Below are 15,902 nucleotides of genomic sequence, written 5' to 3'. Positions count from 1 at the left end.
CATAAGGCACAATGAGATTCTACACATACAACACTGTGGGCGTAGATCCCTAATAAATGGACAGGCTGAAAATATGGTTCATTTTACTTGACAAAATGGCTGCCGCACTGCACACTTCAGTAGTTCACTGCTTTCAAGATGGTTGGTAGTCTGGGTTCTTAGCTACTCGTCCAGCCAACAAAATGGCTGCCTTTGCTATACTTCTTAGGGAAAAGATAAGTAGTAAATAATTGTACTAAGGAACCACGTGGAGCAGAGGCGCAGAAGTACACAAAATGCCAACAATCCAAATAACCACACATGAATACTATGTTAATTTGAATAAAATATATTTGTATTCTTTTAATAGGATTACAGCCAAAGTTCGTTGTGTGGCACAACTTACCCTATACCACAATTCAGCTTCATGTAGTTTTGTGCTATATGCAGTAAAGACTTTCCTCAACAACATATTTCCATATAATGCATTATAAACGTTCTACTATTGACAACACATCATTATAAATCAGGAGGTCCCTTAGGCCGTATGAGGTTGCATCGTTCCAAATGGATTTGCACGTCGCTCCCAAAAAGAGAGGGTTCAAGAAAAAAAAAAAAAAAGGGAGGGAAAGAAGATCTCCGACAGGTTGAGAACAATGTAGTTCGCGCGCTAGGGATCCACTTGATTGTGTCGACTGCAGCTCCTGATCCATAACGCATTGCCTGGGCGTGTGGCACCCACTTTGTGAGGTAAAAGCGATGGTCTTCTTTCTCAGATCAAATTTTAGGAAGACGACGGTTCGGTTTACGAGACCAAGCAATGGGATTGCCACCTTCCCGACCCTTTCATCTAGATGTGGAAGACGGTACAGTGTTTCGCTACGGGGAATCCACGCGGAACTGAAAAAGCTTATTAAGCACAACTCACCAAATTCTGAAATTACATTATCACAACACTTTTTTTTTTTCTCACTTATTACTAAAAATTTCTCAGAATCACAGAATACTTAAGACTATGATACAGCAAAAACCAGGAAGGATCGAAGGTCTAGAATTGTTAACAGTCTCCAGGCATAGTCTGTCATGAAATCCACGAGACGACATGCGTTAAAGGATTCTCTTCTGAATAGTTCAAATGGTTTATATATATTTATATATATTTATCTATATATAGAGGCATAAATATATTTTCCATAGACACAAACGCACATAACTAACACAGCGTTTGGGTACTTTTACAGTAGATGACGACGTGAAGAAAGTCTTAGCACATATGTAAGCCTTTATTTAACCGATGACCATAAAACAGCTCTTCTCCGAATCAAGTCTATGAATAGTACAATAACCCGAAAGCCCTTTTCCCACCGTTAGAAGCTCTAAATAAATATTATCATGGCTTGGTTGGACCTAAGAATGGGTTAATCTGTAATACTTATGTCGACCAACAATAAAAAGGTGCCTAAAACGTAACGGACAGTCAGGAGACCATCTATTAGCGTCACACTTAATATGAGGGTGGAATGTGACGGGTACAGTAGGATACTACACATCTATAACTCTGTACAACACCAGGGAATGTTACTTGTAGAGGAAAGGGACCGCGGGTGGTAAAAGACCAGAACACAGCAGATTAGTTACCAATAATGAGCCACTGTTCCAGACATTATGGGGGATATTCAATTGTTTGAAAAGTCGGCTGGGTGTCTGTTTTTTTCCTGTCTATTAGATAGGATAAAAAAAAACCAGACACCCAACTGACTTTTCAAACAATTGAATACCCCCCCCCCCCCCCCCCCACCTAGGTTTTGGAAGAGTGTTTGAAATTCGGTCCCTGACCAATGATAAAGCAAGGGTAGCGGGGACGTGACTGGTGCAAGATGGCGGTGGGCAAAAAGAAACATACAAACATTAGTGGGTGGATGTGGACCCAGCACCAGGATTTCAAGCTCTGCCACAAGTTACCGTAACAGACACTTATTAAAGTCAACACTATCAATATTAATTTTCCCTAGGGCTGGGTAATGGGACTATACAACAAAGGAATCACATGGTTACATCACAAGATAAAAATCAAGCTCATAATTTAAAACATAAAAAGAGCATCTTTAAACTTCCGCCCAAAAATAAACAAAAAAACAGAAAAAAGCCTGATCTCTACCCAGCTTTAAATAAGAAAAAGAAAACTCCCCCCCCCCCCCCCCAAAAAAAAAAAAATTACAGAACTGCAACGTTTAAAAAAACAAAAAAAACATTTTTTTTATACATATATATATTCCACATTACAGAAAAGGTCACTTCCAACAAATCATATGGATACGTGAATGCGGTCAATGCAAGGCACGGCTCACAACAGCGACCAATACAAATAAGAAACACAGCGAGAAGACAAGTATAGTCGTTTCTTCCTTAATGCGCTGATTTTTCAATGGGCAAAAACAGCTACTGTGTTGTAACGGTGCCGCAACTTTGAAAAGGGGAGCAGGTTAAAAAACAAAAACAAAACATAATAATTAAAAGCAAACATCAGGAATCTCAGTTCTACCTAATGTATTGCAAGTCGTTCCTAGTGTTAACCGTATCCTCCTTACATTGCAATATATACATGTTATGTCGCATTCAACTCATCCCAGTGAACAGATTACAGGTTATTACGAGAACTAGGTGTACGCTAGAGGCGGAGAAAGGAAGCCGCTGGAGTGTCACTGCACCGCCTCTACGTAGTTCGCTGGGTACAAGCCCACTTGACCACCGTCTAGGCGCCCTTTACACCAGCCCTGTTCATCCTCATCTTCTGTTTTCGTAAACTCCTCACCTGCACGAAACAAAAACAAAGAACGAGACTTGCGTCGCATGTAAAATCAAGTCACTGGTTATCCGAGAGATTTTGGAAAGGGTATTCTATGAACACATGCCTATATGGCAGTTAGAAGCTGATTGGCTAGTACTTTATCTCCGTCCACGGCTTAGTACACAGACGCAATAGATTATAAGCTCCACCGGGGTGGGAGCTGTTTTGAATCATTAAGTATTTTCTCTAGAGAGTTAAGTAATATGTAGGTGACTTAGAAAACAAAGAAAAGGCGCGTTATTCTTACTGGTTATTTTGCGGCAGTTTTATTAAGCTTGAAGTGATAAAGTGGAAGGTGACAAAGGACCAGCCAATCAGATCCTAACTACCATATCACAGGCTGGGTTTGAAAAATGACAGTTAGGAGCCGATTGGCTGTGCCTTTATCACTTCACCGAGCTTAATAAATCTGCCCCTCTGTTCTTGGGAAGCATCCCATGGCAAACTAACTCATGGGTTATATACCATTATTACACGGAAAAACAGAGACAGGGTTAACGTAAAAACTGACGCCCACTAACCGGCCCTACATTAGGTAGTTCCTCCCTTCTCTTCGTGTCTGGTGTATCTCTTCATTTTTACCCGAAATTCAGAACACCAAGAGAATACGGGTGGGAACTGAACTTCAACAGCTTCCGCTCAATCTCCACACCGTTACATTTACCCTGATCATGTGTGGATGGAAAACCAGTCACTGATGTAGTACATCTGGAGGTGCTGGGAGCGGTCAAGGGTCTCCCATCTGCATTTTGTGAGCTGCCCTAACCATGAACATCTTGGGCAATACAGTGGAATCATTATGAAAGGGGGGGGGGGGTATGCTAGGCGGAAATCTCTCTCTCTCTCTCTCTCTCTCTCGAGAGAGAGAGAGAGAGAGAGAGAGAGAGAGCGCGAACACACATCTACTCCCCGAGTCCCTGGAAACTTATGAAGGGAAAAGGAAAGCGGTAGTTTATGGCATTTTGATTTGTGCCATGAAATCCACCTGTAGGCATCCAGTTTTTTGTATTAACAGCTAGAAAACCCGCCGGTCAGCATATGGGCGTCAGGAGCACAGCCGTTAGAATGCCAGCAGGCGGGGCGAGCCCAAAGAAGCCCCTTGCTGCACTTGCCACAGTTTCTATTCGCATTCTATGGGTGTCGTGGACACCCACAAGTGGGGATAGCCCGTTAGCCAGAATTCCGGCTGGCGGCATTGTCAGTGGTCAGTATTCCGGCGTCTGTATCCTGACTGCAGGGACTCCGACTGCCGGCAATGTAACTACATCCCAAACCAAGAATGGGAAAGTAGACTTTTTTTTTTTTTTTTATTCTGGCTTGCGCCACCAAAGAGTTTTGGTGGACACCTGCAACCGGATCCATTGACCCAAGGAACTGTAGCTTTCTCATGTGCCCATCCTGAGCTGAATTCTGGGCTCCGCTTGTGCTAAGGTTGACATTGGCCAGATCTTTGTGCATATTTCCAATGATACTGCTACTGTAACTTGTAGCGTATTGATCTGTACGCCAAGAAACTGCTGGATTTAACTGGGCGGACAGAAGGAAATTCAATTGTTTGAAAAGTCAGTTGGGTGTCTGTTTTTTTTCCCTATCTAATAGACAGACACCCAACCGACTTTTCAAACAATTGAATATCCCCCAGTAAGTGCAGGACACAAGCACTGATATTGATCTCATCAGTCAGCACTTTATCATGAGACTAGAAAGGAGCAAGCACTGTACCCAGCAGTGGGCGAGATTAGCACACGACAGAACTATGGCCCTCATTCCAAATTGATCGCTCGCTGGCTACTTTTTGCAGCCATGCAAACGTATAGTCGCCGCCCACGGGGAAGTGTATTTTCGCTTTGTAAGTGTGCCATCGCATGTGCAGCCGAGCGGGGCGAAAACGTTTTTTTGCAGTTTCTGAGATGGTCTGAACTTACTCAGCCCTTGCGATCACTTCTGCCTGTCCAGTCCCGGAATTGACGTCAGACACCCGCCCTGCAAACGCCTGCGTTTTCCCTACCACTCCCAGAAAACGGACAGTTGACACTCATAAACGCCCTCTTCCTGTCAATCTCCTTGTAATTGGTTGTGCGAATGGATTTGTCGCTAGAAGCCTTGCACAGCAACGATGCCATTGGTAGCCGTACGACGCGCCTGCGCATGGCATACGCATGCACAGTAGTAACCTGATCGCTGCGCAAATCGGCAGCGTGCGATCAACTCGGAATGACCCCCAATAAGAGAACCCATCAACTGAGCACAATGGAAGCCTCTATTCTGCAGAGTAAGAACATTCTTCCTAAGCTATAAACCATCCCTTCTCCATGATTTATAGAGCAGACTGTACATCTGCTTCTCATCCACTTACCAGCTTTAAAGCTAAGTTCATCCGTCTCCTGGCCCTCGTAATCGTAGAGAGCTCTGACCCGAACATCTTTCCCTCCTGTAGCATCTTCATCAAATGGGTTGCTGTCACCATTGGTGTCGTTGCTGGTGAAGGGATTGTTAGACTCGTCGTCTGACCACTCAGTAGGATAACTCTTCTCATAGCTGCTGACGCTGCAAGATAAGGACAAGTCTAGTGAGAACTTCCTCCGGGGGAATCGGACAGGCCGGCCCTCTGCACGGACACTGTATACTGAGTGCGGGAGAAAACATTCAGCGCTCAGCTCTGCAATGGGGATTCCAGATAAAGCTGCAGTAAGTAATAGAAACAAGCGTGTTAATAGGATGGGGGATCATGCAGACACGGTCACCACATATCCCTGACACACATCTCACACGTTCCGTATGAAACCAACACTAAAGTAAAGAAAATCTGTAACTTAGAAGTAAAAGACAACATCAGGAATTCTATAAAAATGTTAAAATAAAAACGCAAAAGGTTAATCAAATATTAATAGGTTTTTCTTTGCTCAAGCCATTACGTAGTACGGCGACAAAAGAGCCAGCATCTTGGTCCTTTAGTCCCAGAAAATAAGAGAATGCTTTAAAAGCAAGCATGAGGAACACAGAGATATAACAGTTTATACGGACTTGTGCATATTTTGTAAAATTATGCTTTTATTCTTCACTCTTAGTTAGGCAGGGTCATGTCACTGTATGGCGTTTGTGGAAGAGTAATAGGGGGGGATATGTATCAACGCTTGGAGAGAGATAAAATACCAACCTATCAGCTCCTAACGGTCATGTTACAGGCTGTGTTTGAAAGAGCAGGAGCTGATTGGTTAGTACTTTTCTCTCTCTCCAAGATAGACATCCCATAGATATTAGCTGGTCTCCTGGAAACAGAGTAAATAATGGGGTTCCAATACGTAAGGAAATAAAACTAATGCAAACCTGGGATTTTTATACTTGGGTACAATCCTTTTGAGTGTAATAGGACACAACGTGAGCAATCCTGCAATGTGCTTTTATATCGCATTGTTTAACTCGTCCTCCAAAAGCTCAAGCATCTTCCCCTCTATACTCCCACATGCTGCCGGTATCATTTCTAACCACCCCATGGACAGAACAAGGTTTCGAAACGAGTCTGTTTTTTGCTCCTTTTTGGATTGCTCTGGACAAGACTGACACATAAGTGGAAGCGGAGACCAGCGACCGTAGCCTTTGTGCCTATGGCAGTGGTAGCAGATGTTGAGGTGACCTGGTGAGCTACGTAGAACTTAATAAGGACTCCCAAGCTCCGTTTACACCGGTACAGTTCATTCACCTGTATGCTGGACTGGATCACCCGCCTATGTCTAGAACATTGGGACAGTTCAGGATACACTCCCATTGTGTGTAGTTTGTGCAGATATTACGGGGGGGGGGGTTAAAGAAAGCTCCTAAACTGCACCTGGTAAACGCACCTAATTATAACGCTACCTCCCACTGGTGAAGGAAATATTCCCCCTCCAACGACGCTGTCAAGAAGTATTAAATATGAGCATCTGAACCAATACTGGTGATAAGGCGGCCAATCAAATCACTGTGAAACAGATACCATGGAGATAACAGTACTCCATTCACAAAACGGTCCAGCACATAAAATATCTGCTCCACTATATTTATTAACAGTAGACAAGCGTGGCACCGGGCAACTTCCGCGAGCCATCACATGCAATTCACGTCTGCATGGGGACAAAGCTATGCAGCCATTCTCTAGGCCAGCGGGACAAGCTGGTATTTAGGCCAATGTACAGCAAAGCCAGCCGTTCAAAGTAATATACGCACATTAATAAGTGATTGTAAAATGCCATACAAGCAGTATAGTCATTTCTAACTCCCTAAGAGAACATAAGAGAGATAAAGTGATGGAATAAATAAATGTATACATAACATTACTCTGTGCTGGGCACATTTAGCCAGAAGACCAAAAACCACAGAGTTTTAGAAGGACCCGGTTCTCCCACATGCCAGTTTGCAGTGAAGTAGCGAAGCTAACAGACAACAAATGGTGTTAGTGTCCAGTGCTAGAGGAGGAAGAAGGTGGGGGGGAAACGTTTGTTAGAGAGAAGAGGAGGAGTGGACGCAGAAGTCGTAATGCGTCGTGTTCCACGACTCCACTCTCACAGGCCCGACTGCAAAAACCAGAGTGCACAGAGGAAGCTAGATGAGATACATCGGGAAACGTGGCATCACCAACTTTTTAGTTTTACTGTCTTCCTTCTCAATAATACTGTGCGTCTCCTCCTCGTCTTCAAACGGATTGTTACTTGATTGCGTGGACTGTACTGACTGGACGCTAAGGTGGCTATTTGGGAAGAAGAGAGCAGGAACATCAAACTACCAAATCATCATAGATCTATATACAATTGTGAATATATATTTAAACAGTTTACTTACTTACACACACGAAAACACCGGCAAGTCCACATACATAAACAATTGAAATCTGAAATGCCCCCTGTAAATCTAGAATACATATTTCTCAGTTGCATTTTATTTTTGAAGAAATTTTTGTGGCTTCTTTTAGATGGATTTGAGGACTTTTAAATATCATATAGCAAGGAGCAACAAATCACAAAGTAACGAGGGTCATAGTGCATAACCAAGGTGTTACAAATATTACTTTTAAGGGGTGATTCAATTGTAGGGTAATTCAATTGTTACGTGGGAATTTAGCTCCCAGGCTAAGTGCAAGCAGACATCCGCTTTAAACAGGGCGTCAGGGCTACGGCACACTTAGAGCCTGATTCATGTTTGTAAGTAAAGCCCAAAAGAAAAGAGAGGGCAGAAGTACGCTGCACTGCAGGTGAGGAGGATGTAACATGTGCAGAGAGGGTTAAGATTTGGGTGGGGTGTGATCAAACGGACATCTAAATTGCAGCGTAAAAACAAAAAAAACTGTCCAACATTTGTGGGCTACATGCAAAAGCAGCCAGTATTTATCCTGCAGAGAAAAAAATATACATGTATTTGTTCCCATTGCATGCCAGCATGGTTTGTGCCAGACAGTTACATACTTTTTTTTTCTTTTTCTTTGCTTTACTTACAAATATGAATCATATGTTCAAAAGCTGCCAATATTTACCCATGTATTTGCACCCTTGGCTGCAACATGGTTTGTTCCAGACAGAAAGTTATTTGCTTTTTAGAATCAGATCCTTCGCAGGGGGAAATCTGCTCAACCCATTTAATCCTGCGCATTCTCACGCAAATTAGTGTCCGTGGCGGAAATTGAATAACTTCTGGGCATTTAGTCCGGAAGTTAGATTCCCAAGTAAGATCCGAAGGGTCAAAATAAACTATACCGGATGAGTGAGACACAGCATTTACTATAACATCGGGAGGGATCAGTGTCAAATTATATTTTGTTTATTAGGTCACTGGTCTCTAACAATAGTAAATACTAATTTTATGGTTATGCACAATGTTCAGAACAACATTTGGCTTGTATAACTGTAATGGTTTCTATTGCCAGCAGGAATTTATTTGTTTAGACACAGTAAACGGAGGTGTATAACAATCTTACGCTATAGGATTAGGGGGAGGGGGTTAAGTGAGGAAGAATAGGGAGAGAAAAAAATTCAGGTGTTAGAAAGGACTAAGAGGGACATTTACTAAGCAGTGATTAGAGTGGAGAAGTGAGCCAGTGGAGAAGTTGCCCCATTAACCAATCAGCAGCTCTGTATCATTTTATAGTATGCAAATGATAGATGTTACTTCAGTGCTGATTGGTTGCCATGGGCAACTTCTCCACTGGCTCACTTCTCTGCTCTTATCACTGCTAAGTAAATGTCCCCCTATAGGTTAGGTGCAATTTGCAGTAATTCTGCTAGACCTACCTGCTGTGTTTATTCTGGAGGGTGGACTGCTCGCCCGCTTGACTGATTCCAGTTAAAGTGACCCCCTCTCCTGGTTTCTTTTTCTCTCTTCTACTTAAGGTACGGTTTAAGTCGGCAGACCATTCCTACAAAGGGTCAACGGAGAACGGAGCTGTGAGGACATGGGTGTAGTACTAGCATTTGTCCATAAGAGGGCACCGGTGTGCAAAAAATGGCAATACAAATTAAGCGTGACACGATAAGCCATTTTCTTGAGAGAAAAGAAAATGAAGTGGAACGGCACAAGAAAACAAAACATGCACTACACATGTGGGGTAGATACAACCATGTTAAAAGACGAGTAGGTGAGAATGCTTTAAAACAAAACAAAAGAAAAGAAAAAGAAAAAAAAACACACACACAAAACAGCACAATGCCGACCACCACAAGACACAACAGAAGCGAGAAGGCGGCCCAGCCGTACGTTGCCATGACAACACAAAAATCTGGACCATGGGCCTGAGGTTGCCCAGTTCACAAAACAAAACTGGATCTTTCATCATCCTGGGAAATTCTTTCCTTATTTACACCACACACGTTTCTTACTAGCAGAATACATCAACACATGCAGATGAAAGATGCGTTATGTAGGAGAACTTCCATTATTTCTATTGCAGAGTATTTGAAAGAGAAAAAAATGAAGAAAAAACAACATAGGGGTATATTCAATAACTGTCGGAAGCTGCCATCTTGTTGGAAACACCGCAGCTTCTGCTCTCCCCGCCGCCGACGTCAGCGCACCCGGCAGCTGACAGCAGCGGCAGAACAGCACCCTGGGTACGGCCAAATCTGACAGTCTGATTTGGCCGGCCATTGAATAGGGGTGGTCGGATCCATTCCGACAGATGCATGTTGGAATGGATCCGAATTTTATTTAATATACTCCACAATAGCAGAATTCTTGAGGATGACATTTGATAAGCACAATAATCAATTTGATAAATGTATATAGTTTTACTATCATGTTTGGCAGGGCAAGTGCAAAAACATTATCCTCATTTTACAGGGTGCAACTACTGAGCAATGGGGGAGCTATATATCCCTTTGGGCTCCCTTTGTCACGGGAGCGTAGATGGTCGACGTGTGGCTCTGTGGCACTACAAGTACCAGCATACGCTAAGCAGAATCAACAATGCACCGCCGTATGTAGAAAGTGACCACGGAGCAAAACAAAATATCTTAATCTTCCCATGTCAACGAAGAGAGGCAGACGTGCTTGTTGTGCTTGGACTTGTAGTTCCACATCATCTGGGGAGACACAGGCTGCGTACGTATACACTCTAGTGGCCACAGTATAATTAAAGATGATACAGTACTTACTTCATCCTTGTGTCAGGAAAGGCAAGAACGATAGGAGGAGAAGAAATAACATAAGCACAGGTCTAATAATTTAACACTTACTGGGTATAGTAGCAGCAAATAAAACATTTACTAATACAAAGTACTCCCTCACCCCCTCAAATCCCCTAGTTGTTCTCCACAGAGATAATGCAGGAGCCCTGCCTGACAGCTGACCATGCAGAGCCGGCACTGTGGCTGGGAGGGGAGGGCACCGCTCTGTCCTTGAATTCTCTGCATTGCTGAGGGATCAGTGTGACGAATCAGCACTTTTAGAGAATTCGGAGCTTTGTTGGATTACACAGGCATGTTCTAGATGCACCGTCAATAGGGGATACAATAGGTGCCCTTGGTCATTTTAATGCTCATTCAAGCAAGCCGCAGAAAGAAAACCCCCTGCTATGATTCGACAATGCGGTGTGCGAGCCCCGTAGACAAAACGCTCACCTCAAACTGGGGCCAGTTCATGGACATCCCTGGGCCGTGATTGTTCTTGAACCATTTTAGGTCCTCAAGGACATCCGCCGATTTTATAGAGTACTCCAGGTCTCTGTATATGCTGGAGTACCTGATCAAAGGGAAAACATCAATCAGCTCTCTTATAATCCCACAAGAGTCACAGAGGATAAGGAGTTTAGAAAGCGTGGAAACACAGTGTGCCGCCACTCGCAGGCTCCATTACCCTCTAATACACCCTCACCGACGCAATGGGGTTAATTGGCGTTTAAAGACACAACATGCACAGGATTACGTTACTATACTACAAATGATATTTAAATGTACAGACACAAGTAAGAGGAATAAGAACTATTAAAGTTATGGTTTCTAACACAAACTGATGGCTGCCGGACCCAGTGAAGCAGAGTCCGAGGATGCAGCCACTTGCTTTGGCACGCCAGAAAATGAGGCGCAAACACATCCCCATTTTCTGGAACACTGCCCTTCACGGCCCCCCAAACACCAGCAGCAAGTCAGTCACGCTTCAGCTTTACTTGAGGGCTGCGGACATCGCAGACCCAAATCTGCACATGCTCAGTGCGGCTTCTGTGCAGATCTGAAACGAGCGTTAATATCGAATTAACGTACATCTACTAATCAGGCCCAGCGTTACTTCACTGAGTTTTAAGTCAGTCATTAAGCATTTGTACAATGTCTTGGCAGCTATCTGCACCGGACAGGCATCCAATAACTTTACTCAGATAGGTAAAAAAAAACGCATCTCGCCTAGACAGATACCTGGCAGCAATGGGTGGTCTTCAGTTTGCCGGCTGTCGGGATCCTGGCGCACAGTAAACCGGCGCCGGAATCCCGACACCCGGCATTCAGACACCTTTTCTCCCTCTTGGGGGTCCATGCAAGGGGCTCATTTGCGCTCGCCCAGCTGTCGGTATGCCGGCGGTCAGGATTCCGGCACCGGCACGCTGGCAGCCGGCATACCCTAGCACACCCAGCAGCAATCACCTCTCCTGACACAGACTTTCAATTTGCTGCAAACAGCCAACAGAACACTGTAGTCATATTTTAATTTACCAAATTGCAAGTTATTAATGTTATATGAAACATATTTTCAGCCACCTTCACGATTCTGTCCCCCAATCTCCTACAGTTGAAGAAAAAAAAAAAAAAAAGTTTGACAGTCAAGGTTCCAAAGAGAAGTCCTTTACATTCTATGGACCGGGACTGGTAAATAAAAACAATTTGTTTGTAACCCTCTTCAAACTTTATGTAGATTCTGAACATGCGATTCTACCATACACACACTGGCGGCAGTTAGGAGAACACAGGCCATCAATACGTGAAGTATAGGATAGGCTTCATGCTCGCAAATGGCCGGCCTTGTTCAGCTGCGATTGGTAGAACCGCTTCATGGTACTGAATAGCACTATAGGTCTAGCGAAGCAGTGTTTACTACACTGTCATTTCCTCCGCTACACCAAACTAGGATTTCCTATTGAGGTCTCATGGTGGCGCATTGTTAAAGCAATCGGGTAGTGAATAATATCTATTACCCCTCCAAATTGGACAGGTCAAGGTGTTTCTCAACGTCCAGGAGCAGGTCTCGGAAGTAGCGTAGTCGCTTATCCTCAAACTGCTGACACTGCTCAAACACCTGCTCCATGTTCTCCATATACTGCGGAGTGGCCGCGTCCAGGTCTTTCAGAGATTTCTCGTACTTCTCTTTGCTCTGCAAGACAGAAAAGCGGAAGACTGGGATGACGTGCCAGAGCCTCACAAGTCACAGCACCATCCTAGAGTCAGCGGACAGACATAAACGTCACCTTAGTTTACAAGATGCTTAAAAAAAAAACACAAACAAACAAGGACTGTATTTTATTACATTTATAGGTTAAAAGTAGAGATGAGCGGGTTCGGATTTACTCGGTTCTTAACGCCAGAATTACCGCAAGTTCTTTTTTTCTGGATTTTCTTATTGGCTAACCAAAACACGTGACGTCCGTGAGCCAATAAGGAGGTCCGAGTAAATCCAAACCCGCTCATATCTAGTTAAAAGTTTATTGCTAAGCACGAGATGTTGCACCAGGTGTATTCCACCCGTCGCCGATACAGCGGAAGCAGCCCACGCCAGCTATGAGAGTCGTTCGTAAGGAACCAGCGACAGCCCCCCTCACTGCAGCCAATCATTTTACTACCAAGTACGGACCTCAACGACAGTGTCGCCTGGTGCAAGTGGAGTGTACACGCTGCCATTTTTACGATACGACACACTGGACATATTCATCATTTTATTTATAGGAAAATGTAGGTGTAAGTGGAAAATAAAAAAAGTAAATTTCAAAAGGTTTTTTTGTTTAGTTTATTTTCTGTGTAATGGCATAGCATGGTCGGTGTAGTGGTTAGCATTTCTCAACGAACAATATCAATGCCCCTTATTGCTCGACACTGCCCCTGTCACAAACTGCCCTGTTCTCACACACATGGAAAGTTCAGAGTGTCCCACAATATCAGCACACACCTCCTGAAACAATCTGTGCTGCTGTAAGGGATCCGGTCGACTACCTCCAGTTCTAGGATTGCCCACACCGGTTGGCACTGCTGCAGCGTGGACAATTAGAAACAGGGCAAAATCTGGGTTAGAGAATTTGGGAGTAGGGGATGCAATTGCATGTGATTTGCAAGTAGTTACAGCAGTACGGACATCGTATGTTTCCACTCCTACCTCTATGGGGAGCGAGAGAAAACCTGCAATGAGGGAGAAGCTCTGGAAATGGCACGCCACATCAAGGCCAGGTGGTGGAATCCACCGCACCCCACCACTGTAAGTTCCACTGGGGCAGGCACTTATGTTCCTGATTAAACTTTCCAGGTAAAGTGCAGCGTGAACATACACGGTGGAGTCACATTATTAAGACATCGGCAGTGCGTAGCCCATGAAGTACGTCATGTGTTGTGCGCTGGCTTGGTGGGTATATAAGGTGTGCGATTGGCAGTCTGTACATATCACTCGCTGCTGTCATGGGTAAAAAGGGCAATTTATGAGAGTTGCAAAAGCGATAATCATCAGTTTCAGGCCAAGGGTTATTATTATTACCAGTTATTTATATAGCGCACACATATTCCGCAGCGCTTTACAGAGAATATTTGGCCATTCACATCAGTCCCTGCCCCAGTGGAGCTTACAATCTATATTCCCTACCACACGTACACACATTCCGGTTAGGGTTAATGTTTGTTGGGATCCACCTAACCTACCAGTATATTTTAGTAGTGTGGGAGGAAACCTGAGTACCCGGAGGAAACCCACGCAAGTACAGGGAGAATATACAAACTCCACACAGTTAGGGCCATGGTGGGAATCGAACCCATTACACCAGTATGTCTGACACAGCGCAGTGTGTGGTGGAGGTGTATCGTGACTGGACAAATAGCCCCACTGCGAATAACAGACGTGGAAACTGCGGAGCACCACGTGCCACTGACACAAGAGGTGTACATCGGCTACGAAGGAGTACGAGGGCCGGCCGAACGCCACACTATAGTGGCGCAGCTCAATGTAAGAATGAACCTGGGGCTACCCAGACGTGTGTTTAGAAAGACCGCTCAGCCCGTCTAGCTGCTGTCTGCACATGGCGGTTACTCCGGCTATTAGCTGGGGGGTCAGAATAATGTGACTCCACTGTGTACATGCAATGCTGTTCTAGTGCCCCAACTCTAGCACCAAAACACATTCACTTAGTTCCACCCTGTATTAAGAAAGCTGCCACATTCTGTAAAACATACAGATGGGTCCATGTTTATCTTGACCTTTAATAGGATTAACGGAGAATGGGCAGTCGGATTTAATCCCCTGCTATAATGGCTTAATCCCCTGCTGTATTGTTCTCTGTACTGTATTGCAGCTGAGAACAATAGATGAAGGGTTTATGTTAATAAATCATGGTGTGCCTAGGTGCAGCAAACTAGTCAAGATAACTGTGGACCCATTTGTATCACAAAATACTATTATACACAATGATGGTCCTTTCACAGTCACATTTTTACTTCTTAAAACAATTTTCCATCACAGTTCTGATCGGAATTCTAGAAGGCATTAGGCTGCCTGTAACAGAGGAAGGAACTTGCAGGTTCAGCTAAGAAAAGCAAGATTCCAAACGCTCAACTTCAAATATACAACGATGACTGCTATTAAAAGGCATATATCTACTGTTAGGCTCAATTTAAAAAAAAAAAAAAAATCTAGAAAACATTATCCACTCATCTATACCCCATTGTCTATATGCACCAGTGTCCCCTAGTGGATGAAGGAGAATGACTCAATATTATTACTATCTATATCCTCCATACATATAGCTAGGGTACGGGTCGTTGGGTCAACCCAATTTAGGTAGACAGTCATTAGGTCTGCCACTATAGGTCGACATGCATTAGGTCGACAGGGGCACTACGTCGACATGTTCACATTAGGTCGGCATGAGTTTCCCTCCTTTTTTGGGTGTCGTTTTCTTCGTAAAGTGGCGGGGAACCCCAATTAGCGCACCGTGTCCCCTCGCATGGCTCGCCATGCTTCGGCAAAGGTGCCTTGCTGTGCTCGGCACAGGTTACAGTTCCCAATTGTAGTGCACGTGGATCGTAAAGTATGAAAAAGTAAAAAAAAATTACTTTTTTTGAAAAAAACCTCATGTCGACCCTTTGACCTAGTGTCCCTGTCGACCTATACTGGTCGACCTAACGACCGTATCCCATATAGCTACAGGCGCTGAGTTCCAAGAAATTTGAAACAACTGCATTTAGAAAGTTCCTTAATCTCAGGTAAGCAGCGGGGAGCAGTGCGTATCCGTGTTACACCTGCACAGAACCTAACACCAGGGAGACCGTATTCTCCCACATCGCGTATTGTTGTCCTTGCAGATTACTCTGCATATTTGCTCTGCAGGGCGTTACACTACACGGGCACCGGAGCACAATACAAGGGGAAGATTTCC

The 15,902-nt window shown here is 44.1% G+C and overlaps 1 protein-coding gene across 3 annotated transcripts in view; it reads right to left on the bottom strand.

Moving 5' to 3' along the window:
- Window positions 1-312: 312 nt before the first annotated feature.
- PACSIN2 (protein kinase C and casein kinase substrate in neurons 2) overlaps window positions 313-15,902 on the bottom strand; it is a 122,072-nt gene continuing 106,482 nt past the window's right edge. For 2 of the 3 annotated variants that reach the window (XM_063928934.1, XM_063928935.1), the window contains exons 6-11: window positions 12,471-12,646; window positions 10,909-11,029; window positions 9,085-9,209; window positions 7,443-7,550; window positions 5,184-5,374; window positions 313-2,791 (exon numbers count right to left, since the gene is read on the bottom strand). In XM_063928934.1, coding sequence (XP_063785004.1) covers window positions 2,679-2,791; window positions 5,184-5,374; window positions 7,443-7,550; window positions 9,085-9,209; window positions 10,909-11,029; window positions 12,471-12,646 — 834 coding nt within the window. In that variant the 3' untranslated portion in view covers window positions 313-2,678. The remainder of the gene's footprint in view (window positions 2,792-5,183; window positions 5,375-7,442; window positions 7,551-9,084; window positions 9,210-10,908; window positions 11,030-12,470; window positions 12,647-15,902) is intronic. The other variant, XM_063928936.1, reaches the window with a different exon arrangement.

The sequence above is a fragment of the Pseudophryne corroboree genome, chromosome 6, assembly GCF_028390025.1.
Source record: "Pseudophryne corroboree isolate aPseCor3 chromosome 6, aPseCor3.hap2, whole genome shotgun sequence".
NCBI classification, from domain to species: Eukaryota; Metazoa; Chordata; class Amphibia; order Anura; family Myobatrachidae; genus Pseudophryne; species Pseudophryne corroboree.
This window is presented reverse-complemented; position numbering and strand designations above follow the sequence as displayed.